The sequence below is a fragment of the Cynocephalus volans genome, chromosome 3, assembly GCF_027409185.1.
Source record: "Cynocephalus volans isolate mCynVol1 chromosome 3, mCynVol1.pri, whole genome shotgun sequence".
NCBI classification, from domain to species: domain Eukaryota; kingdom Metazoa; phylum Chordata; class Mammalia; order Dermoptera; family Cynocephalidae; genus Cynocephalus; species Cynocephalus volans.
Window position 1 is genome coordinate 133808926 of NC_084462.1, and position 27682 is coordinate 133836607.

Here is a 27682-nt window from a genome sequence, read left to right on the forward strand (position 1 = left end):
GATGTATAAATACATCTCCAAACCCCACTTTCAATTCTTTTGGTCGTAGTTAGGGGCCAGGCATCTGTTTTATTTTTTTCCCTCAAATTCTCCAGGTGATTCAATATGTAGCCAGAGGTATTAATAACAGGCAAGCAGGTACTTCTCAAGTGATAAAAAGTGGAAGAAGAAAAGCTGAAATTCTTGAACTTAATACTGTACCACATTTGTATGGGCAGTGAGAATAAAAGCAGCCACAGACCGGTTAGCTCAGTTGGTTAGAGTGCAGTGCTAATAACGCCAAGGTCCAGGGTTTGATCCCTGCACCAGCCAGCCGCAAAACAAAACAAAACAAAGTAAAACAAACAAACAAACAAAACAACCAACCAGTAAACAATTTTCTTTGTAAGATCTCTTTGTATCATTAAGATGTGAAATTCCTATTTCAGACATTACCCTTGATGAAACCATTATAAAACAGCCAACATACTATAAAGCCAATTTATCACATTTGGGTCTTAGGACAAAGGGCACCCCAAGCTATAAAACCCCACATTTATGTTACCATAACTGGAAACTTTTAGCCTGAACTAACATTTTTCAGACATCATAGGACAGAACTGACTACTGTCTTAAACCCATCAGCTGCACTGGCTTGGATGTCTCAAACAGAAAGCAAACACCAAGTTCAAAGGGGCTAAATGACAGAATTATGACAGGATTAGCAGAAAGAAGAGGTTTTCTTTCAGACTCTGAAAAATCATCATACCTAGGCTTTATTTTCATTTTCACACTATTTGCAATTTTGATAGGATGTAATATTGATGACAAGACTTTGAATCTCAGCATCTTTTGATTTTCCATGATCCATATCTAGTCCTCACTTAAATCTCTAATCAACTTTTTTTTTTTTTTTTTTAGCAAAAGTGCAAATGCATCAATTCTACCCAAACAAATCTCCTGACCTTTTCTGGATGCCAAGACTGGTGCCTTCACCTTGCTGTGTCCACATCTGCAATGATCCCTGAGGGCACTGCTGCCCCAGGACAAGTCTCGAAGTTCCTCTCCATTTGTCTTCTGCTTACTTCTCCAGCATCACTGCTTATAACCTCCTCCCAGACACACTGAATTTCTCTCATTTCCCAGGAGGCCCACACTGCCTCTCGTTTCAGGACTTGTTCACGTTTCCTGTCTCTGAAACACTCCCATATCCAGATGTCACTTTCTCCGTCCAGCCTCCTCTGCCCAACCTGACACAGCTGGCACGCAGCTATGACTGTGCAACCCAAGCAAGGGGAACCACTGTGGCAGGTGAAGGGCATTGTCACAGCAGTGTCTACTGCCCAGTAAATATTATGTTACACTCATCTTGCTGTGTTATTATACACTTTTTGAAAACCTCGATTCTAATAACTGCATGACATTCTATTCAAATAACATGTAGGTTCTTTCCAGTTTGGGACTATTATAAACAAGGTTTTGATGAACAACTTACCAGCTGCTTGATCTTAAAGCTGAACCATCGTTAAGACGGGGACCTTCTATATTAACCTATCCATAAAGGTTAACTACTGATATTGTTACCTTTGGGTTGATCTATTTGTGTTTAGGATGATCTTTTATTCATTTTATTCAACAATTATTTATTTATCTTAAGGTACATAAGGCACTGTGCTAGCCCTGAGGATACAGAGACACAGAAAGAAAGTTCTGTCCCTATGCTCTGGAGCGTAGAACCCAGGAGGGGATACAGATGTTGGACCAGTAACTACAGATACAATAAGTGGTACAAAAATTGAGGTAAAGGGTACCTGGTTGGAGGGTGAGGAGTGGTCTAGGGCAGATCTCCTTGAGGAAGTGGCCATTAAGTTAATGGTTTATTAAGTTAGCTGGGCACCATGTAAAGCCCCAGAAATATAGCTTTATGGCTCTAAATAGACACGGTCAAATTGCTTTCCAAAAGGGTTACATGAGGAATGTACAAGGAATATTGTACATATTTATCCCTTCACCAGGAATATAAGAGTACTTTTTACCATACCATGGCCAGCTTCTTTTTTTAAAAAACATATTTTAAATTTTTAGGTGGCTGGCTGGTACAGAGATCAAACCCTAGACGCTGGTGTTACCAGCACCACACTCTAACCAACTGAGCTAACTGGCCAGCTCACCATAGTCCAGCTTTGAGGAGCACAGAGACAGCTTGAGGCTTGTGATGTACATTCCCAAAGCACTTCCTTCTAGGGCTTCAAGGTGTCCAGCAACACAGGAAGGTGTCACATGATTTCTAATCACCTGTCTCTCCTATCCTCCTCCACGAGATAACCTTCATATAATTGCAAATAGCTAATAATTTACCTCTCAACCTATTTTCAGAATAATTTTAATTTAGAAAAGACTATCACTAAGACTAAATCCTAATTAGGGGTTAACTATTAAATTATCAATATTTTAAAATCAATTATTAACTCTCTCTAAGTTGCCAGGATTCCAGGTGACCTTAAAATACTCCAGAGCAGCAGATATTTGTTCTGGAAGAGCACCCTCATGAAGCCACTCCCTCTCCCGTCCCGGCTGCGTTCATACATTCAACAAATATCTACAGAGCACCTACTCTGCATCAGGCACTGTTCTGGGCACTGATGCAGTGCCCAGAGACACACTGGTGAACAAGATAGGGGACTCGGGCATTAAATTAAAAAGTGCCATGTAAAAGCCCTCCATATATAAGAGATTAGGCTGCCTCGGAGAAACTGGCCCTGAGGAAGTGACCTTGAGCTGAGTCCTAGAGGATTGGTAAGGTTTGACCAGACCAAGGGCATGGGGTGCTGCTGGAGGGGCAGACCAGCTTTCGTAGCAGAGTGACTGGCCCTGAGCCAGGAGGGAACTTAGGCGACTAAAAGAACTGAAAGACAGTGTGGCTTGCAGGTCAAGCTCATGGAACCAAGGCCAGGCAGACAGCCAGAAGGTGGATCCTGGTGGGCCTTGTGGGCCATGCTAAGGAGTTCACACTTTACCCAGAGTGCAATGGGAAGCTACTGGAAGGAATTTTAGTAAGATGTGATATGCTACATTTGGGTTTCTAATAACTCACTGTGGTGGCAGGATGTAGAATGGCTTGGAGGAGGCAAAAACAGATGGGAGACCAGGCTCTTGTCTGTTGATAGCTAAGAGATGATGGTAGCTTGGATCAGAGCAGAGGCAGGGGAGATGGAGAGAAAGGCAGGGTTCTGAGATATATTTTGTTATCAGAATCATCAGGGGGTGGTGATGGACTGGAGGTGAGGGATGAGGGAGAGAGAGGTATGAAATAACACAAAGGTTTGTACAATGGGGAAGATGATGAGGTTGTCAGAGAGGAGGAGCAGGTTTTGGTGGGCAAAAGCCACTGTTTTGGGCTTGTTGAGTTGGCAGGGACTCCAAGACACCACACTGAAGTCATCATGTTGGCTGGAGTTTGAATTGAAGATAAAAGCCAGGGAATCAGCATGTGTATAAGTGAAGCTGTAGAGAGATAGAAGAGATTGCCTGAGAAGAGCAAGGGAGAGATGGGAAGACGTTCAAAGAACCCTAACACTCAGATGTGTGGCAGATGAGGAGCCCCAGAGAAGGAGAAAGGGAAGAAGGCCCCCGAAGATAAGAGGGGATGGCAGAGCATGACCCCGTGGGCATACCCTGGAAGGAGGAAGTGGTCAGTATTGACAGATGCTGTGGAAAGTCAAGTGGGGAGAGGACTGAGAGGCACCAGTGGGCTTCCCCGTGTTGGAGTTGTGTGTGGATGCAGCATCTCAGACCACCTTGCTCCTCTCTATTGATTCCACTGACCTCAGGGTTAGAACTCAAAGGGACACTTCTGGTCCTGAAACCTGTTTGCAATTGGAAGCCTGGAGGTTTCCATCATATCTCCAATACTGTGAATGTTTGCATTTATGAGTGTTTGGATATTCTTACCTCAATACTGAATGGGGCTCTTTAGGGATGTACCAAGGAATTAGATGAGAAGAACCAAGCAACATGATAGATGGACTGTTTCCAGCCTTGCCCAACATATGTACTAGACATACAAGTCATCTTGATAGAACAGACTACATTACCAAACACACTGTGATGATATAGTTTGGGGCCCATTTAATTATAAATTCCTTTCTATTTATGAGTATGTGAAGCCAAAGCCTCAGCCCTCATTTTATTTTTCAGCATTCTGAACTTTTTTCTTTCTTTTCTTTCTTTTTTTTTTTGGCTGGCTGGTACAGAGATCCGAAGCCTTGACCTTGGTGTTATCAGCACTGTGCTCTAACCAAGTGAACAGCATTCTGTTTCATGCTGGCCCAATCTTGAAGGTCTTAGTGATCCTTTCCAGGCCATCAACACTGTCCTTCAGTTATTCTTTTTCTAGAAGCATGGGCCTGCTCAGATTCGGATTTAGTTTGTCATGTACAAAGTTTCTGCCTTTGCTGCTGCTATTTTACTTTGGTCTCCCTTTTGTTTTCTCTCTGTATTTTGAATATTGAAGCATTTTCTCTGATATTAAAAAAAAGAACTCTATTTTTTAAGCTGAATTTAACCTGAGCTCTACTTGATTTTCCCTGCAGAGCTGAGAATGCCACATATCCTTTCCCTGGGCAGCTTCCTCTATCTGTCATCTGCCCTGTGTCTTTACTGGTCACCCATCTGTTGTGATAAGCTCAGGCTCTACATCCTGTAAGGTCAATTATTTGCCCTGTTTAGCCCACAGCATTTTGAAGAATTTTATACTAGTTGCCACTTAAATGATCAGGAAATGTTATGTTAAAACTCTGGTTACCATATTCTCTTAAAAATTCTGGACCTCTAGCAACTCTAGGCCTGAAGTCTCTGTGGCATTAATGAGCTAGTGCTGAAAGGAGCTGTTCACTTTAGACAAGGCCTGTGTACTTTAGTTCACCACAGTCCCCATCATTCCCTATGGCTCTGTGAAACTGAGGCCAAGGGAGAGCTGCCCTTTATCATCCCTACTCACAATTGACAAAAGATGGAAACAACCCAAATGTCCATCAATGGATGAATGGGCAAACAAAACCACTACACCCCTATTAGAAAGGCTAAAATCCAAAAAAACTGATAATACCAAATGCTGGTGGTAATGCTGAGCAACTAGAAGTCTCATTCACTGCTGGAGGGAATGCAAAACGGAACGGCCACTTTGGAAGACAGTTTGGCATTTTCTCACAAAGCTAAACATAGTTTATGCTGTGATCCAGCAATCACACTCCTAGGTATTTACCCAAATGATCTGAAAACTATGTCCACACAAAACCTGCATGCAAATGTTTATACAGCTTTATTCATAATCATCAAAAATTGACCAAGGTGTCATCCTATACATAAAAGGATAAACAAATTGTACATCCACAGAATGAAATATGATTCAGCAAAAAAAAAAAAAAAAAAAAGAAAAAGCTATCAAGCCATCAAAAGACATGTAAAAAAACATGTAAAAAAACACAAATGCATATTGTTAACCAGTCTGAAAAGGTTACATACTTTCTTCCCCAATTATATGACATTCTGGAAAGGTAAAACTATAGAGACAGATTTGTCTCCTAGACAGATGCTTAGACATCCAGAGTCTCTTCCAGCATGGCTCAAGACAACCCTCTGAAACAAGCTGGTATCAACCAATTGTAGGCACAGTTGCACCAAATTCACAGAAGATCAATTAAAAATTCTCATCAACACCTTCGACCAAAAACCTCACCCAGGTTATGCTTCAAACAAAAACTTGCCATAGAAATCAACACTGAAAAGTCAAGAATACAGACTCGGTTTCAGAATCAAAGAGCTAGGCACCAACTTTGGAGAAGACCAGACCTTAGGGAGACTGGTCTTGGGCAGTCAAGCCAAGGCCATGGGCAAGATCACCTTGAAGAACAGACCCAAAGTAGAGAAGCCGGATGATGTCATACTAACTACAGCCCCTCTCAATCACACACCCTCATCAAGGCATTTATGAACAACCCTTACTTTGGGATTGATTTCGGAGAACAACTTGCCAAAAAAATTAGAGTTCCAGAGTCAAGAGTCCATATTTGATTTCAAAATTAAAGATCTAGATTACATGTCCAGAGAACCTGATGAGTCCTTAGAACAAGACCATGGGCAGGATATCAGGAATAGAGTTCAAGGTATAGAAGGTACACAAAATGGCACCAACCTCACTAGCAACTCTTATTTCTCTGGAGCCAGAGCATGGTGGACACAGAGACAAATTGAGTGTATTTGATATCATCAAACTGGGCCCAATTCTCTCCCACAGTCTTCCTGGGAATCTACCCTTCTACTGAGAATGCAAGCTAAGTCTTCTGGAGATGGTAGACAGGACTTCAGGAGGCAGAGACCAGTACAAGAGACACCACACAGCCCTACTGACTCAGCCTGGCTCCAGAGTTCATCAGACTTTAAGACAACGAAAATAAACAACAATAATAATTTGAGTCATCACAGTAATGATTATTCAGGCAAAAATCATCACTTGATGTTAAGACCTTAAAGTAAAAGTCTTATGACAAAGACATATGTACATCTTCTCAAAGAATCTCCTCACACATACTTACTAGTTACAGAAGGAAAATTGGTAATTCTGCAGGAGAGAAACCTGGACTCTACCTTAACCAAGTGGTTGAAATCCACTCCCCCAGTAATGGCGCAAACCAGTGTGAGGTGCCTCCTGATGTGACACACTAAGGACACACTATCTCTTCTGAAGTATTACTGACAAAAAGTAAGTAACCTTAAACTGATGATGAGGAAGCAGGAAGCAAACCGAAATTGAGTGACAATCTACAAAGTAACATCCCTATACCTTCAACAATGGGTTGAATAACAACAATAGAAATGGAGAAGAGGTAGGCTGACTCAGAAAATATTTAGAAAGTAAGTCTCCTGAACAGAGTTCTCTTTTATATGTTGCATGTGCTACCACTTATGTAAAAAACAAAAGATAACACATTTAGAGACTTGTTTGTACCTAAGATTGTGTTCATTTTCCTTAGAGAAAACTGGATTCTTAAAACTGTGGTAAAATATACACAACATAAAATTTTCATCATTTTAAGTGTACAGTTAAGCACATTCACCTCGTTGTAAAACCATCACCACCGTCCATCTCCAGAACGCTTTTCATTTTGCAAAATTGAAACTCTGTATCCACTAAACAATAACTCCCCTTTCTCCACTTCCCCCAGCCACTGGCGATCACCATTCTGCTTTTTGTCTAGGCAAATGTGACTGTGCTAGGTACTTCATATAAGTGGGCTCATACAACATTTGTCCTTTTGTATCTGGCTTATTTCACTTAGCACAAAGTCTTCAACTTGCATCCATACTGTAGCATGTGACAGAATTTCTGTCCTTTTTCTATAGCTAAATAATATTCCATTGTATGTGCATACTATATATAATATATTTGTTTGTATCATACAACAAATGGTTCATTTCCACCTTTTGGCTATTGTGAATAATGCTGCCATGAGCATTGGTGTACAAATATGTAAAAGAAACAAAAACAAAAAAACTATAGAGACAGTACAAAGATCAGTGGTTACGGGGTTCAGAGGATGCAGGGGAGGGTTGAATAGATGAGACACACAGGACTTTTTAGGACAGCAAAACTATTCTGTATACTGTTTTGGTGGTCAAGGGAAGACTTCCCCTTCGGCCCCCTGAAGGTTCTCTGAAAAATCCGCTGAAAAACACACAGATTAATAGGAAAAATAGGCATAACAAGTTTATTTGATCATAGTTTTATGTGGCATGGGAGACTTCAGAATAAAGACCCAAAGATATAGGGAAAACTGTTCATTTTTATGCTTAGGTTCTATGAAGCAGGCATAGCCACACAGAAATGTGATTGGACAAGAAAAGTATAATCTGATGCTGATAGACTGAGCAGGGAAAACCCAGCAAGGCCTGTCTGTTCAGATTCTTCTTGGCCTTTCTATGCAGCTTTCCTTCCTCCCAGGTATGTGGCAGGACCCTTTCTGGAATGGGGGTCTTATGACCTACAATCAGAGAAGGTAGATCTGAGAATTTCTTTATGGCCAACTCTAAAATAGAAAGGCGGGGAGTGGGATGGGGCTAAGATTAGGGTATAATTTTAGTTTTTATAGCTGGCTTTGGGGAAAGGAGGTTCTGGTTTCTATGACCCACTTTGGGAAAGCGGGATTCTAGTTTCTATGGTTTGCCTCAGGGGAGAATGAGGCTGGGAGACAGGAGGGTAGGAGAAGGTCAGAGGAAAACTTGGCTTTTGAGGCTGCTTCTGAGAACTTCACTTTGGGGTACCACTCCCTGTGCCCCAACACTGTAATGGTGGATATGTGACATTATGCATTTATCAAAACCCACAGAACTTGACGGCACAAAGAGTGAACCTTAATGTATGAAAAGTTTTAAAAAGTCATTTAGGAAGCTGGGGAATCCTAGGACAGAATCAACACTGTGACAAAAGAATTTTACTGTTACAGATGTATGAAACAACCTCACTGAAGGGTGTGGGGAGGAAAGGTGCTGACATAAGTTTACAGGTAGACAACGGGAGGGGCTAGAATGACCCATTAGAGCCATGATCTAATCCATCCATGGATCAGAGTTGAAGACATGAGTATGAACTCATGTTTAGCTTAAAATAAATACAGATGGTTACACAGAGAAATAACTCTAGATATGCGTATGTATACAGGTTAGTATACATACATATATTACCTTGCTCTATCAGCTGAGAGGGCCTAGAAGAAGCCACACATCAGTGGCAGCAAGCACACCTAGTGCTTAGATCTTGTTTCTAATCTCATTGTCTAATAAAAGGAACCAGGCTCCTTGGAGAAATGGCTGATTCCAGCATTATGGCAGGAAATATACAAGATGAGCCCGGAGTGTATTGTAGTGCCACGAAGCAAGGAAATGCTAAAAGAAAAATGAAAACAAACCCTACGCTGATGGGGGTATGTCAAAGGGACACAATATCCATGAGTCCATATTGATATAAATAAATGATGGATTGAATCAATGAATGAATAGATGAATGAATAAGTACGAGAGAGTAGATAAATCTCCTATATAGATGAATTCTGAATGATTTATGTAGATATTCCAACTTCAAGAAACCTAACTCCTTACTCTGCAAGTGTAGGCTGCACATAGTGACTTCCTTCCAAAAGAGTACAGTACGGAAAGGCAGAAAAATAATAACTTTACAGTGGAGAAACCTGACAAATACTACCTCAGCCACGTGATCGAGGTCAGCATCAACAGTGATAAATCATGTTGACAGTAGGTACAACATGTGATGTGGGCTTCTTCCCAAAAGCCATAACCCCAGACTAACCATCAGAAAAACACCAAATAAATTTCAATAAAGGGGCATTCTACAAAATATCTGACTAGTACTCCTCAAAACTGCCATGGTCATCAAAAACACATGCAGTCTAAGAAATTGTTACAGACAAAAGGAGCCTAAGGACACATGACAACTAAATGTAATGTGATATCCTAGATGGGATCCTGGAACAGAAAAAGGAAATTCAATAAAAACTAAGAAAACATAAATAAAGCATGGAATTCAGTTAATGATAATGTATCAACATTGTTTAATTAATCATAACAAATGTACCACACTAATGTAAGATGTTAATGGGTGAAATTGGTACAGGATATATGGGAACTCTCTGTAGTATCTTCTCAATTTTTCTGTAAATCTAAAGCTGTTCTAAAAAATAAAGTCTATTGAAAACACACACGCGTGCGTGCACACGCGCACACACACACACACACACACACACACACACACACCCTCTTACCAGCATTCTATTTCTGAGATATACCTTATATAAATAAAAGCACCATTGCATCAAAATACACGTACAAGGATATTTATGCAACATTGTCTGTGGAAGCAAACAACTGGAAACAGCATGACCAACCTTTCATAGAAGAGGATGGCTAAATAAATGGTGGTATATTCAAATCATGAAATAGAAAATACTATACAACTATTAAAAAGAGTGAAATTAATAGAGGTCTATCTATTGTCATAATGACAATGATGTATTATTGAGTGAGGAAGGCAAGCTACTGAGTAATGTTATAAAAATATATGAAAATAGAAGCTACTAAATAATTTTATTAAAAATATATGGAAATAGAAAATATATAAAATATTTTAAGATTATTCTATTTTCATATAATCATTTGTCATATTTTATTATTCAAGAACATATTCTGTACCTTACTCTCTGCCAGACATTACTCTAAACTCTGGGAATACGATACTCAACAAGGCTTGCAAAAATCTCTGCTCTCCAGAAACTTTTATCCAAGCAGGCTAGATGTTGATGAGTCTTATGGAAAGAAAGAAAGTAAGTAGGAGCAGAGCATGGTTGGGGGGAGGGTTGCAACTTAAAAGAGGGAAGATCTCCCTGAAAAAAGATCTGAAGAAAGTAAATGTCATGAGGGTGTCTGGGAAAATGTTGCAGGCAGTAGGAAGTACCATTCCAAAGGCTCTTCTGTGGAATCCTGCCTTGGGTGTTTGTTGGAACAGCAAGGAAGTTTTAGTGCCTCTTGTGTCCTGCTTCCCATCCATTTGGCCCATCTTTGAATTTAATCGTTGCTGCAGCAGCCAGCTCTGAGTGCATGTAACCTGACAGAACCTCACTTCAGCGGTGTTGTTACTTTTGTTTTCTGCCCCAGGGCTCCTGTGGTCTGAGGTGTGGGATGCTGTGGGATTCTGCATTTGCAGGAGTTAACACTCCATGGGGGAATCTTTGACCAATGGGGGGCAGGAGGTGTAGGGAAAAGTCCTCTTCTCTTCCTTGGGTTCCTTAAAGAGACCTGGATGAGTCTCTGCTGTCCCTTGCACTGTTTTTTCCTCCTTCCTTGTCCTCTCTCCTGTCCCCAACTCCTGCTCTCTGGCATCACTTTACAAAATATGAAAACAGTCCCTTGTCTCAGACATTACTTTCCAGGAGGTGCACGAGCTAAGGCTGTTGGCACTGAAGTGGCCCTAGCTAGCAGATCTTCAGAATGGAATTCTGGAACTGGATCGATTACCAGTCAGATGGCAACAAGGGCCCAACTGTGGCAAGTGGGGTGGGAGGAAGCCCTGAGGCGTTGCAGCAATGCAACTACCAAGACTTTCATCAGAGGTGGTTTTGAATGAGGTGCAGGTTGGATTAGGCAATAGCGGCGGCACAGAAGTGGTATGGGGCGACGGTAATTATGGGGATTATTGAATGAGCTGGCTTTTGTTAACACCTTCAGATCATTGAAAAAAGAAAAGAGAAAATGATAGGTTTGGGTTAGCCACCGGTCAACCGTGGGAGTCAGAACGCCTCTCCGGCTATATGTAAGAGCATTATCTCCTGCTGACACAGGGTTGTGCAGAAAATCAGTCTTAGGACTTAACTTCAAGACTAGCAGAGCTCCAAAGGAGACAATATACAGCCTTGACAGGTCTCTTATGCCAAAGCCAGGGCCGTGGTGAGAAAAGAGAAGGATCCTGAGATCAGGATAGGGACATTTGGGGGTAAGAGCCTGATAATCTTAAATCCTCAAATTTCCCTGAACCCTCTGGGTGAGGAGCAGCAGCTTCTGCCCCGTTGCCATAGGTGGTCTGCTTCCTGTTACACTGAGACCCTGAAAGTCCCTGCCCTGATGCAGGTGCCTCCTTAGGAGGAGACACTTGTCCTCCTTACAGTCTATCCCACCCCCTCCCAGGGCCCACAGACATATAGCCAGGATGAGCTGGTAGCAGTGTACGAGGAGAGCAATAAGGTTCTTGCTCTGGGAGGAAATAACTACACCCAGAGAATTACAACACCTGGCTCATATGTACCACCAGGAATTTTGAGGGTGTTGGGCCATGGAAGTACTGAAACGTAAGGCCAGATAGGGGAAATTAATTGATTTGGGAGCACTCTCTTGTGACTTGGGACTTAATTCCTGACAAGGACACCTGGAGACAGTCTTAAATATGTTGCATAGCTCTTTGAAGGTTGAGCTTTCAGTAGATAAGGTACACATGCTGGAACTGCCTTGGTAGAGTATTGAGGAAGGGGTCTGGGAACTCAAGGAGATAGAAATATTTAGAATGAATGTATTATGTGGGACTGCAGAATCCACCACATGATTATGTTTCCTTGCAAGGCCCAGAGGATACTCTCTTCACTGAAATATTAAAGAGCAGTAAGGAGGTCACTGTCATCTTTGAGAAGCTCATTGATGGCTATCCTCAGAGGGCTAGAGAAGCAACTGTGGAACTAGGCTCTCTGAGTCCAATGGAAGCAATGAGATTTCAGTGTGGCAGAAACCAGGTGCTAAGAGTGGCAAAGTGCACGTCATTACCATAATGGGAAGCAAGGCTGGGATGCCTTATTTCACAGAAATCTGTGCGGATGCACAGATAGGACCTCACCATGGAGCTCCTATAAGTGAGATAGGAGGGCAGCTGGCCAGTGTGTTACTTGGCTTGTATTAGTTGGAAAAATTGAGAGATGGCCAGTGGAAAGTTGATGTCAAGTGCTAGAATGGAAAATTGCAGTTCCTCACCCAATTTCTAGATCTAAGTCAGTTTACAGACCAAAGCATTGTTGACTGAGTCACCTTGAGGAAGGAGCCTATGATGCCACCACAAGTATTTCTCAACCGTTTCCCACAGAGATCTGTGACCATTTACCAGAGTAACTGCAGGAAGGGAAATACTCAGACCTTTCAAGGGCTGTGGCTACAGGTCTGAGCCAGTACTGGTATCTGGGGACCCAAAATGCTGTCATGGTCTCAGGTTAGAGCACTGACTCACAGTGGTCCTAACAGGTCCATGCATCCACACTTGAGATTATTTCCTCCACTCCCACATGAAAAACTGGGATAGATACACCTAGCAGTTGGCAAATCTTCACACTGATTTCATGACCTGTGGAGTAAGAGCCAATATGGTGGAAAGAGCCAAATAGAAGCCCCTGAAACTGTCCCCCACCACCCCACCCAATGTAATCCTGGTCAAAATAGCAAATCGGAAGCAAAACCACATCCCAGGAGATCTTGTGGAGATGAGCACTACCATCAAAGACGTGAAGAACGTAGGGGGTCACATTGTATCCCCACTCAACCAAATTGTAGCTCCAATTGCAGCTGCTGGGCCAGATGTGGTATCTTTGCTAAAACAGATATACACAGTCTCTGGCACTTGACATGCAGCTATTGATCTGGTGCATGTGTTTTTTCCAATCTCAATCAGTAAGTGGGATCAAAAGCAGTTCACCTTTTGTGGAATGGACAGCAGTTCACATTTGCTGTCTTGCCCAAGGCCTAGGTTGACTCTCCTGCCCTCTGTCACAATATAGTCCACAGGGACCTTGATGGTCTTGACATTCCACAGACTATCATGCTGGTCCACTGTATTGTTTATATCATGTTAATTGGACCTCCTGGTGAGCAGAAATGGCAAGGACTCTGGATGTCCAATTAAGACCTGTGTGCCAGAGGGTGGGAGAAAATCCTCTGAGGAATGGCATATAGGTGATATTCTACAAGTCCAATGGCTTGGAGAATGCCGAGACATCCTCTTTAAAATAAAGGACAAATTGTTGCACCTTGTATCCCTATCACGAAAAAAGAGGTATTGCTCTTGCAGGAGTCTTTGGATTTTAGAGGCAGCATATCCAGCCCTTGGGAATACTGCTCTAATTTACCAAGTGAGGTGGAAGGCTGCCAACACTGAGTAGGACCCAGAGCAAGAGAGAACTTTGCCACAGGTCAAAGCTGCCCTACCACTCAGGCCATATGACCCAGCATATCCAGTCATGCCCAGCTCCTGGCATGTTATTGGGCCTTAGGAGAGTGAGCACCTAACCATGAGACATTAAGTGGTTGTGTAACTCAGAGCTGGCCATTGTGAGCTGGATAAGAGACCCACTGTCACGAGACTGAATGGACGCAGCAGCAATCCATTGTACTATGAAAACTATACATTCAGTATCAGGCTCAAGCGGGTCTGGAGAGAACAAGCAAGTTACAAAAAAGAGGTGGCACCGCCCCCATGTCACCTGTGTTGTTTCACTGCTGCCTCTCCTTTTGCTCACATGTATGGCTCAGCAAGAGTTTCTAAGTAACGGAGGGGGAAAATCTCAAGCCTGGCTCACAGATGGATCAGCTCATTATGCTGGCACTGGTTGAAAATGGATTGCTCCCATACTGTATTCCTACTCAGCAGAGGTCTTGAGGGACCACGGTGAAAGTGAATCCTCGCAATGAACAGAGCTTTAGGCAGTGCACTTGATGGTTCACTTTGAATCGAGGAAGAAGGGACCTAAGATATGCATGAACCCATGGCAGTAGAAAATAGCTGTCTAGTTGGTTAAAAGTCTGGAAGGAGCAAGATGGAAAAATCATTTAGAGAAGAGGCACAAATTCCACTTGTGGGAGTGGGCACAGAGCTTGAGGATGTCATACTAATGGCTACCACAGATCATCTATTACAGAGGAAGCATTGAGCAACTAGGCAGAGAGGATGTCTTTTCTGGTGGGTGTCAGCCTCCTCTATCCTTAGCCAACTCAGTGCTTACGTAATCGTCCCATGAACAGAATGGCCTTGGCTGCAGGGATGATGGTTATGCATGGCCCAACAGCACTGGCTCCCTCTCTCCAAGGGTGATCTAGCAGCTGCTGCTGAAGACCCAACCTGCCAGCAGCAGAAACTGATGCTGAGCCCCTGATATGTGCTGTCCTTTAAGGAGACCGGCCACTATGTGGATGGGGTAACAATTTGTCCTCACTGGAATTGATACTAACTCTAGAGACGGGTTTTACCTTTCCTGCTCACAGCACACCCCAAGGGCATAGGGAATGCCTGCTTAACTGGCAAGGGAGTCCACATAACATCAGACCAAGAGTCCCATTTTACAGCAAAGGAGGCATGATAATCAGCTTATGGCCATGGTTCTACTGTATACCTCACCACCTACAACTAGCTAGACTAGAAGAATGATGGAATTTGTAGCCCAGCCCCTCGGGTATATGCACTGGACAGCAGCCATCACACGGTGCTATGTCTCCATCAACTGATGGTTCTCCCAATGAGCCACATGTGAAAATCAAGCTTCCTGTCCCCAATATTCTCTCAAATGTGCAAACCTTTACATGTACATGATTGGCCAATGGAAAAACCTCAATGTCCATTAATACATAATTAGTGAAATAAACCATAGGACTTTACAGTACACTCGGATGATGAAATATTATGCAGCTATTAAAAAGAATGAGGCATGTCTGTATGTGTTGCCTTGGAAAGATGTCCAAATATATTAAATGCAAAAAGGAAATTTCAGAACAGTATATACAATATGACAGCATTTATATCTCTTTTTGAAAAGGTAATATATGTCTTTGTACGAGCACAGACATCTGGAATGAAACATGACAAACTGGTGGTTTGGGGGAGAGAGAACGGAGAGTAAAGGGCAAGGTGGGCTGCCTCTTCACTTTACATTCTCCTGTACCTTCAAGTTTTTGTGTTTTGTTTTTTTGACATAAGGATATATCACTTTATCATACAAATAGCTTAAAATGATTAAAATGATTTGCATTAGTCCCTTCACTATATTGAAAAACCAAGATAAATATTTTGAAGTTCGTTTCAGAGAGCTAGTTAATAGATCAGCTTTGGGTGGAGGGGGGAACTGTTTTCATTATGAAAAAAGCTATTTAGATTATGACTACTCTCCCCAGCCTAGAGGAAAATATTCCTCACCCCTCTGGGTGTTGCTGAGGAATTCTTCTGTAACACTCTCTTTTGGTAAAGGGAAGCTGCCTTGATCCCACATTTCCTCCAAATGCTGAGAGCCCTGGCTAATGTCTTGTTTCTGGGACAGCTAGAGAAGAAAAAATTGTGACAATATGGAGTGGAGGAATACTGAAAAAGCTGGAATCATTGGGTGGAGAGATTGAGGGCCTGATATTTATTTTAGGTTTGCTGGAGACCACATGGAGAGAACAGAATGTACCCGGCTGGTCCTCTGGCCAGAGACTGAACTGAGATTTCTTCTGGATTCCTCTCAGCAGGAATTAGCACAGGCTAACGATGCACACAGAGGATACCTGATCTGTTTTATTGACTATTAAGGTACTACAACTGGGATCAAAATGAAAAATAACACTGACACAGCCAAAACTGAATGCAGCAACATACTGATAGTTATTTGTATGGTTTTTATGTGTGGTTGATAGCATCAGTTGGTTTAGAAACTCCAACAAAAAGACAGATGGAGTTCAAAGAATTTCACCCAGCTGACTTTACCCAACAGTATTTTTACTACAGGGCTTTTAAAGTTAATAAGCAATAAAGAAGGTTAACAATTAGCAAGAAAATATGCCAGTTGAAAGGAAATTTGTGGCCTAAGACAAATAAAAAGGTAAATTAAAGCATTTAAAAAAATTTAAAGTGAAAGACACAAGCCTTGTCTATTTAAAAAATTTTCCATTCCTTATAAAAATTACCACCTTCTAGTGTGGCTTGGATGTTTTATAATAACTATATGTAATACAGGTTGTCTCCCTAGAAATTTTATTGGTTAGAAATAAATTATTTAATTTAAGTGGCAAAAAAAGCAATAGTATAATTATATTTTTGTCAATGTGAATTATAAAATCACTTGTTCTGTCTCCTCCTGCTCTGTGATATTTTATTTTCTAGAGTCTAAGGTATGTGGCAGGAAGTGTGTAGGAGCATTAGGACACTGACAGATGGTGGTCAGTGCTTAATCCCCTTACAAACTTGGTGTCTTTAAGAAGCCAGCTTGTTGATATCTGTTTCTTTTGTTCTTGAAGTACTTGCATGGCAGCTTTATCACTTAGCAGTTCACTATACAGCAGGAATACAATCTTTCTGGATAAACACATTGTGAGTAAGCCAAAAAATCTTCTAATAAACAAACAAAACAGTCTGTTACTATTTGCAGTTAGTATATTATCTTGCAAAAATAAAATTAAACAGGTCTCCACTTGTTGAACAAATACGGAGAGCTGATGATCAGGGAACTTTGTTTGGTTACTATCATTGTGGGCAAGGGAATGCTCTGCTTAGTCTTGCATGCTACTGACAACCAGTTCATACCAACTCCCATCATGAGTCTTTATATTAGTAGTGAACAACAATGGGCCAGATCTCTGCTAGTCTCTAATGAGAACATCTGGATCCAAAGGCCCCAAACTGGCAGCCTGCAGACCAAACATTATCTGCAGATGTGTTTCATTTGGCCTGAATGTTGTTTAAAATTTTTAAAAATTACTTGTCATCATTTTGAAGTCAAGACATTTCATTCTCACTAAAAAGAACCAGGGGTCCTCGGAGAAATGGTGGATTCCAGGGGGCAGAATAAGCCTGGGACATTTTGTTACGCCATACAGTAAAGTGATGCCGAAAGCATGATGGACATCTGTCAGGACACAGAAACTAGATCAAAGGAGCCTCAAATGGCCAAATGCATGACAATTTGAGAATCAAAAAGAATAATGACAGGGATGACGTGTATTTTGTTGAATAAAAAAATCCATGAATCCACAGCGATACTAAAAAGTAGAGAGTGGAGGGTAAAGGAAAGCTCTTTTTTTTTTTACAGAAAAATTATAGCTAATGCATGTAGAAAGAATTACAGAAAAATAAACATTTTACAATAACTCTTACCATTGATTCAGGCAAGGATATCAATGGACATTTAAACCATTGGATGAAAGTTGTTGGGAAACAAGAGAGTCACGCAGTTTTAAAGTATCACCCCAAGAAAACTTATTAATTATAAAGGGGGAAATGTTTCTTCACAATTGAGAAATATGGCAGACCCATCTTAAACAGAGGTTAAAACTGACAGCACCAATTATGGGACAAAATGTCATCATTTAGTGCTTCCTGATGGGAACTAGTGCGACGGACATAGTCGCACCCACGTAGTGTTCTTACCCAAAACATTTAACCTGGATCAAATCATGGGGAAACAGCCAGGCAATTCAAGTTGAGGCACATTCTGCAAAACAACTGGCCCAGATTTTGAAAAAATGCCAATACCATGAAAGACCAAGAAAAGAATAAAGAAGGTGGAGAACTCTTTTAAATTAAAGGTGACTAAAGAGCCATGACAACTAAATGCAGCGTATGGTCATTGATTAGATCCTGAATTTTAAAAATAACTATATATTTATATAGTTACTTAGTTATACATACAGTTATATAACTATTATTGAGACAATATGAGAAGTTTGAGCATAGACTGTATATTAGATATAGTATTGAGTCAATGATAAATTTCTTGAGTGTGGAAATCACAATGCAGCTATGTAGAAGAGTGTCTTTGCCCCAGGAGATTCATGCTAAATATTTAGGGAGATGGCTCAGCCAAAGAAGTGTGCATGTGTGTTTGAGAGAGAGAGAGACAGAGACAAAAAGGAAATGCAGCAAAATTCTGACAGTTGATGAATGAATCTAGTTAGGGGTATGCAGGTATTCATTGTACTATTCTTCCACTTCTGTATATTTAAAATTTTTTTCAAAATAAAAACTTGTAGGGAAAATCCCAGGAGATTTTACATAAAATTCTGATTTCTGACTTTTTAAAAAGACTCTGAAACTCTAGCACCCTGCTCATGGTCAGTGGAGCAGAGCAGTGGCTGTCCACTTTAAATGAGACATGAGGTCTCTAGTTTGCCCCAGTCTCCACCTCTCCGTCTTGTCCTACCTCCAGCCTGCTTCATGTATTTATGTTAGCAGTGTGATCCCCACAGATATTTGAGTTCATAATCTCTCATAATCTGTAACAGAGAATGCTGAACATGGATAAAACAAATTATAGATATATATTACTAATTCATTTCAACAAGCCATTGAAACCATTTGAAGAGAAGGGGCAGAAATGGCTCCTCTTAGCAACAGCAGCACTAAATTCTTAAATATGTCACAGGATTTCCCACTGAGGTTTCTATTAAGTTGGAAAATACTCCTTCAACTAATATTGGGAGAGCAGAAGCCTTTAAAAATTATGAAAGCTCTAATTAGATTTTGATGCTAGGGAGTATTTACGAGGTATTGTGTTAGCATTTAGTGGAATGGGGCTCTGGCAGAGAGCACATTCAATTAAGCACTTAAATGCTTTGGATAACAGGCAACCTTGACAGTCCTACATCTCATAGCACAGTCACCAGGATGGTAATTTATACTCAACAGTATTTATGGTCTGCTACTGGAAGGCAGCGACCCTCCTGGGGGAGGTTGTGCTTTGCCTACAGTGCCTCTCTTGGCAGCAGCACCTTGTTTCAATCCCACCCTCTGCCCTTCTGCCTGCATTTTTCTCTCTGCTGTGCTCTTCTGACCCTCTACTTTCCTCCCCTTTCAGCCTCGGGGCTGCTTGACTTCTGTGAGATGTTTGGCCCAAGAGCACTCTGCTCCCCTCAGCAAAAAGTCAGCAAGCACTTCCAAACAGGGACATAAATCATGGAAATGAGGTGGGCCAGGTTCCAGGAGGCATAGAGCTTGACCAAGGTCACTCTACAGCTTTGAGCAGGATCAGAAACTGAAGTCCCCAACTGCAGCTGCTGTCCCTGCTGGAAGGCTATTGAAAGTGAAGAGATAGTGGGGAAAAGGGGATGCTCTGAACATTCTGTAGGTTATTACTACTCCTGATTAATTAAAGTCAATGACACATGGCTTTGGCACACAGTACACACTCAACAGTCCCCCTTGCCCACACCCTGTGTTCCTTTTTCACTTTTGTCCCCCTAAGGAGTCTTTTCACACATTTTGTCTTAATCACTAACCAATGAGATTTTAATACCACAAATATACTGTATATCTGTGCATGCACTATATGTATGTCTATGATTTATACAATAAAAAGTTAGACTCCCCCCCTCACCAAGGACCAGTTTTCACCCTCTTGATGGTGATATAGTTCTCATTAAGAATGCATGCAGTGTATTGTAATGCACATTTTCCCCCTGTGCTTAGACTCATCTTTGTTGGTGGCAAACCATAATGTTTTGCCCTCTAAAGAAATCGATAGCATTATGGAATGAGAGCTGGAAAGACCTGCTGTTCCAGCAAAAATCCTCACTCATATTTCTGGGGAAGCCATGAGCCTCACAGCTAACGCCCTGCTGCACAAGGGCAGAATGAATTCTGAGGACCAGTCCTGGAGACCTCAGAGTGTGGTTCTGGTGTAACACGATGGCTGTGACGTGTGCAAACATAAGGGCACGGACTCAGGCACAGACAGAACTGTGTCTACTTCCAGCTTACTGACCAAGAGGCCTTGGCAAATCATTAACCTCCTGAATCCATTTGTAAAATGGGACAACGATATCACCTTTTAAGGCTGTTATTAGTGTAATCTGTGCATCCTAGGTAACAATACTTGGCAGTTTGCCCAAGTCTACTAGGTCACCAGCCCCTACCTGCCAAATAGCAATATAGGACTCCTTCTCCTTATTTGTCTCTCCTGTTTTTCTTGTCTTCTGGAGGGAGAGTTATTACAGATCATGACCTAGCTGTTGCTTTCAGCCCTTGAATGATTGCAGTCTGAGCTATTCTAATGTCCCCGTACCATAGGCACAGATGGAAGTCATCCAGGCACCCATGGTAGCACTGTCCTGTCCTCCAACTCCTCTAGGAACACCTATTCTTTCTGCCACTACTGGTTGGAATTCTTTCCTTCCTTTTCCAACAATTCTACCATTTTCATTCCACAGAGAGAAGATTCAGCAGCACAGAGGCTTGGGACCTTAGCAGAACAATTACTCTGGGCTGGTTGATTTGTGTTTGTTTTGAACTACACAGCTCTTTCCCTGTTAGACACACAGATATTCTCCAGGGGGCCTGTTGGGTTCAACTTTATCCAACTGTTTTATGCAGAACCAGTACCCATTTCCCACCACAGGCCTGTGATGACTCCAGCCCATCATGCCCAACAGCTTTTTTCTTTTTGGCAGCTGGCCAGTATGGGGATCTGAACCCTTGACCTGGGTGTTATGACACCACGCTCTAACCAACTGAGCTAACCAGTCAGCCCACCAACTTCTGGATTTAAGGTGATTTTCTTTCAGAATCTTGTCCCTCTCTGTAATCTGGCTTCTGTCGTGACCACCCCACCTCCCATCCAATATATCTTTAATATGTTTAAACCCAAGTTATGGAAAGGGGTTGAATTCTTTCCTGTAGGGTTCATGTGTCATATGCAAATCAGAAGATGTCATATACCCTAGTGGAAGAAGTTCTACACCCATAGCTTGGAGCCAGCTGTGGGACTTGCATGTAAAGAATCCAGCAATATTCCAAATAAAATAAGCAGTAGCATAATCTCCCAGATGGCCCATGAATTGCTCTTTTATTATGCTATATATATATATATATATATATATATATTTGATCATGGTTCGGGTTAGTAGTGTAAAAATCATGGTTCTAGAAATTCTCTCCTTCCTACAACATCAAGTTCTCTCCGGGCTTGCTGTTTAGCTCAATTGATTAGAGTGTGGTGCTGATAACACCAAGTCCAGGGTTCAATTCCTGTTCCGGCCAGCTGCACAATGACAACAAAACCAACCCTCACTACCCTCTCTTGACCCCACATCCTTCTGCCCCATTTCTCAGCTTCCTTTTATGATAAAACTCAAAACAGCTGCCTATATCACTGTCTCCACTTTGCTCCTCTTATTTGTCTCTTGAACCGTTGCTGAAGAAGCTTTCATTCCTACCACTCCACCTACACAGCTTTTGTCAAGACCTCACATGACCTTCATATTTTCAAAGCCAGTGGCTAACCCTCTATCTGTACTAATGGGGAACATTGACGCCCTTGCCTGTCCCCTCCTTCTTGAAACATTTTCTTCAGTAAGGCTCTAAGAACATTGCTCTCTGGGTTTTGCTACCATGCAGATCACCCTTTCTTGCCTCCCTTGCTCGTTCCTCCTCATCTTCCTGACCTCCAAATGTGAGTGTACCAGGACCAGTGCTCCGTATCCGCCTTTCCATCCCCCATGGCGATCTCACCCAGTCTCATGGCTTTAAGTACCGTTGACATGCTTATGCTTCCCAACTTTCTGTCTCCGAAATGCCAAACTTGTGCATTCGATTGTCTACTTCACAAGTCTCCTTGCATTCACATCTCATACTTAACCTGTCCAAAACAGAACTCTTGATTTCCTTTCCCCCAAATTTGCACTTGGGTCTCTCTATCATAGTGAATGATCTCTTCCCTCTTCCACTTACTCAGGTCAAAACCTTGGAGTCGTTCTTGATTCCTCATCCAATCATCAGACCCCTATGTGCTCTTCTCTCAGAATAAATCTAGAATCTGACTACCTCTCACCACCTCCACTGCTACCATGTTGACCCAAATTCCATGTCCTCACCCCTGGATTATCCCAACAGTCTCCTAACTGATCTTCCTGCTTGTGAAGCTAGAGCAACGAGCAGCTAGCATGTAAGTCATGCCAAGACTCCAACATGCTCAAAATCCTCTGATAGCTCCCATGAAGTTCAGAGTAAAATCACAGCCCCTCCCATGGCCCACAAGGCCCTCATATATCTGACCCACTCACCCCCTAACCTTCTCTCATATGACCCCCACCCTCACTTACTCTGCTCCAGACGCTCTGATCTCCTTGCTCCTCTTGGAACACATCAGCTCACACCAAGAACACATCACTGGACCCTGCCTTGGGACCTCTGTACTTACTGTGCCCTCTGTCTGAAATGCTCTTCCCCTGGACAGCTGCATGAGCTACCCTGTACTTCCCTCTGGTCTCTGAATGTCATTCATCAGAAAGTTTTTCCCTAACCACACTTTATAAAAAAGCAAGCCCTGCTACCCCCAGAACCCTCTATCCCCTTGTCCTGCTTTATTTTTCACCACTTGACATATAATTGTGACTTTACTGTCGGTCTGTCGTTACTAAGATGCCAGTTCATGAGGCCAGAGGCTAAGGACAGTGCCTGGCACATGGCAGGAATTCTGTAAACACTTGCCAAATGAACACATCAACCATGTTAACATCAAAAACATGGACTGAAAATATTGAATTCTTTTCTTTTTTCACAATGGGAAGTGAGTTTGAAAAAGGGTAGGATAGTTGCTTCGAGCTCAGGTATTATGGTAGAATTTTATTACTATCACTACCATGATGTTTAATTTGTCCTTAAAGTACACTATGAGCTGACTGATTTAAAACAATTGTTTGTTCTTTAAGTTTAATTATATAACCTGAAAATTATGATTCAAAGTTAAAACATTAAAGAGTTGACTGCAGTGGAACCTCTTGGTAAACAGTGAATCACATTCAGCTTAGGAAGCAGTTTATTAGTACAAATACTGAATTTGTCTCATAAAAAGGAGTTGTTTGTTTTTAATGTCATGAAATAATACTATTCGAAAAGTGTTTCAAATTTTTAGAAAATGATCTTTTCTAAAAATCTTACCAAAAGAGGTTTGTTGATAATAATTATCATTCTCAAAAGCATTTACCAGTGGACAGCTGCGACTCATACAGGCTTTCACACCAAGAATGTGGAGCATGTAAATGTGCTGCCTTGAAAATTGCCCAAGTGATTGCTGGATAATTCACTCCCATGATTGTATCCGCTTAAGAGGAAACAACTAGTTTTTTTTTAAAAGAGTTCAATAGGTACTATTTGGAGTTGCTTTAAATTGTTAAGAAAACGGTTCAAAAGACATACACACAAGGAATTCTCCGAGGTTGGATACAGGCCAAATTCTATTGTAATATAAAATCCAAGGGACTATTCCCCTCCAAGGAACTGGTATTTTGTTGAATCAGTTATAGATCCTAGAATGATCATTTGATGTGGGGAATCTTTTTGTTTCCATAGTGTTTACTGTCATGAGATTTAGGATGCACAAAACAAATGTTACCATTTTCATCAATGGATAGTGAAATGAGAAAAATAAGGGCAATGATACACACACACAACTACTCACACTCACACACCCAGAGAAATGTATGTGTACAGGTAAAACTAGATGTTATTTATAGTTGTCAACTACTCTTGGGAAGAACTGTGCTTTTTTCTCTAAAACCATCTTTCCTAGTTTTTAAAATGATTGGGATAGTAATTGGTGGTGGGTTTTTTAAAATGTTGACAACCTTATTCCAGTCGGTCAAAAGAAAAAAATATTGTTTTTTGAAATAATATTGGTCCATGAAATCCAAAAGTCTGCAAATGACAGCTTTCTAATAATAGTTTTAAAATCTTGGCTAGCTTCCCTTCTTTTCAGAAGAAAGCCATGACCCTTAACTTGGCATTCAAAGCCATCCACATCTGACCTCAACCTACCTTTCTTTCCTTACTCACTGTAACGGGGGCAGTCTGGGGGCTAGCCAGTCCTCACCTGCCTTGGCTAAGATCATAGAGGCACCTTCAGCCTCAGTGCTCCTAGTTCCTGAGTTTTCTCTCACCTTAGTAGGGGTCATGAAAAGCCCCATTTTCATGAGAGCTGTGCCATGGCAAACCCTAGGAACTCACTGAGCCACTGAGTTACAACCCCAGGCTGCCTCATTGTGTGCCTCTAACAGCTTAGTATTCCTCCTTCCCATGGGCACTGGAGCACTGCCCTGAATTCCAGCTCAGCGGGGCCCTAAAACACCTGCCTAGTCCTCAGCAGCTTCCTGTTGTCAAATCCTGGAGTCAGGCTCCCAACCCCATAGGCCACCCTAAACCAAGGTGCAGTTGTGTGCTAACCATCCCTTATCCTAGGGCTAGACCTGTATTCCAGGAATCTCTTCACACCCCCTCCCACTGGATCCTGGCTTCCTCCCTCCTTCTCTCCCTGGCCTGTTAGAACCCACCAGGCATCTTTGCCAAGACTTTGGCATAATTACCTGTGTTCCTTCGATATACTATGATTTCTACTTATGCACTTTCCCCTAGAATAGACTGTCTGCCCTAAATGCCTTATTTCTCATTCCATGGTTTTCTAAATAGTTCAAACTCTAGCTCAAACACACCTCCAAACACTTTATTTTCATTATTCAAGAAGCATTTAGAGAGTTGTTGCCAGGCATGGGTACACAAGTGAATGACACAGGCCCATTAGGCACCCCGTGTGTCAGAAGTGAGTGCCCAGGGGAAAGTCACCTTATCTCCCTTCCAAGATTTGAGCTTCTGAAAGACAAAGTATACACCACTTTGTATAAACATTGGTTTAGGCACAGTTGGAGCTCTATAAGTATTGACCAAATAAATAAATGCAGAAAAATGACTTCATTTAACAGCCCCTTAATTCACTTATTGAGCAGATATTTATTAAGTATCTATTATATGTTAGGAATATCACAGAATTCTGAAAAAGTTAGGGCTTGAAGGGACAGACTCAACTGTTAACCCTGTCCCACTACCTCATATAGAACAGGGATGTCTACATCTGCACACTTGATTTGGGAGTGGGGTGCCGTGTGTTTGACTTTTTGTGACTGGTAAGGGGATCGCAACCCTCGGCGTGGTGTCTGCGCACTGGCCATTCCTATATAGGATCCGAACCCACGGCAGGAGAGTTGCTGCGCTCCCAAGCGCTGCACTCTCCCGAGTGCTCCACGGGGCCGGCCCCTTGTGCCGTGTGTTTGAAATTAGGCTCCTGTGCACAGAACTCTATCCTTCAGAGCACATCAATGTTCAGCTAAGAGAATGCATCTCACTTCTAATTTATGGGCAACTCCTACCTTTCCTAAGAGCTTATTTTGTCAACATTTTTTTAGTTAACATTTATTGGAGGACTAGTAGGTGCCAAGTAGTGTGCTTTGGGCATGTAGAGATACAGAGGCAAGGTCCCCATCCTGGAAGAACTCAGTTACTTTGAGGAGCTATACCTGTAAACGTAATATTGACAAAGTGTGATGAGTGGTTTGAGAGAGGCATTCATAGGTGACCTTCAGAATCAGAAAAAGACATTTCTGTGCTGGAAGCAGGTTTTCTTTCTCTCTCTCTTTTTCTTTTTTGGAGTGAGTGAATCCTTTGAAATGCAATTTTCACCTTTTCCTCTAGGGAAAGCCGGAGAAAGTGAAAATGTCCAACAGCCCAAGAGAAATGGTGCTAACCTCTCCCTGTGTAGAAAGGGGGAAGGGCAGAGGGGCCAGGTAGCGAAATGGTCAAACACTGCTGGCCCCTTCCTAGGGGAGCACTTCCCTGGGGGGCTTTGGAAGTGTCCTCCCAGAATAGATTACATCCTGCTAGTAAAAGAACATCCCAAACCCAAAGAGAGAAGTTTTCCTATTATCCCACTCATTTAATTTATCCAAAGCTTGCTACTTCTCATTCAGGGTCCTTATCTAGAAATAACCCCACACACTTAAGCCATGGAGAAAAGATTTTCAGAGACACCTGGAGAAAATGGAGAAACAAGAATAAGAGTAAATCCCCAGGGTGTTTCATTCACCTCTCACTCACTCAGTTGCTCTTGCCTTGGCATGTAGTTAGTTATAGAGATCAGAATGGAGGCCAGAACTGTTTGAAACAAAGCTACACCCCACTGTCACATGCTACATTGTGATTTGGATTTCATGTTCCCATAAACTCAGAAAAGAACCTCTTTTCATTAGAGGAAAAAACGGAAGTTTCTGCCCTCCCCCCTTTGATATCATGGTCTCTCAGGGTTACCTAATAAACATTTAAAAAGTGATCATTTCACTGCTTTAAGAAACACCCTTCTTTTAGAGACAGGACATTACTATGCTCACCAGTAGAAACGTGAGGTGTAGTGAAAATGTCAGCTTTCCAGCGGTTTGAAAACAGGTGAGTGATTCATTCTCTTAGTGAACTGAGAATGTCAACAGGAAGTAGTCTAGAAGCTTAAAAATAATAATAATAAAAAAGTAAAATTGAGTTGTTTGAAGTTCCTGTACTATCAAAGTGTGATGACTCTTGAAAAATCCAGGTCTCCAGGTGATACGGAAGAGAAGGTAACGGGAAGAAAAATAAAATATCCCACAGCATCTCTAAAAGTGAATAGCACCTTACCCTGCCTTGGTCTCTGCTTCCTAGTTCATTATATAATGAGTGACTTGTGCACAGACATCCTATTTGTGTCACTGAGGACAAAAAGCCATGAAAGAAGCAGATGTGGCAAAGCATTCATTTGACAGAACACGACTCACTTTATTTTTTTAATCCACTGTAAAGAAAAGGTGCATCAATTACCTTGAGCATGCGGATTTCTCGAAGGGCGATTTTCTTTATGACAGGGTCATCTTCTGATTCCAGAAACCTCTTGATGGCCACCATCTGACCTGTGTCCCTGTTTCTGCATTTGAAAACAACTCCATAAGATCCTTCTCCAATTTTCCCAATCTTTTCATACTTCTCCATCACAGGGGAGTAAATCTTAAAGTGGATCTTCACATAGTTGGAAAACGTGGCTTACACAACACGGGCACGAACAGACTGCACTGGGGCCCGCGCCCGGCGACGGGTCTCGGCCGGCCGAGGACCTGGAACAGAGCAGCGCCCCTGGTAGGAGGGACCCGAGGCTTCCCAGACTCGCCCCCTCAGCCATGGCAACAGGATCGGGGATGACAACCCACAGTTAGCTGCCTCGGGTGACCCAATTTTTAACCGCCCGTTTGTACCCTGCTAGTTAAAATGCAACCCGTTCTCCTAAAACCAACAGAGCTGTAAGATAAG

At 42.0% G+C, this 27682-nt stretch overlaps 1 protein-coding gene and 1 pseudogene across 4 annotated transcripts in view; one reads left to right on the forward strand and one right to left on the reverse strand.

The window, feature by feature from the left end:
• Window positions 1-27367, reverse strand: part of CDKL1 (cyclin dependent kinase like 1) — a 54814-nt gene extending 27447 nt beyond the window's left edge. For all 4 annotated transcript variants that reach the window (XM_063091408.1, XM_063091409.1, XM_063091407.1 and 1 more), the window contains exon 1: window positions 27200-27367. In XM_063091408.1, the coding sequence (XP_062947478.1) occupies window positions 27200-27367 (168 nt within the window). The remainder of the gene's footprint in view (window positions 1-27199) is intronic.
• On the forward strand, window positions 3626-6241 carry LOC134371753 (double homeobox protein A-like; annotated as a pseudogene).
• Window positions 27368-27682: the final 315 nt, after the last annotated feature.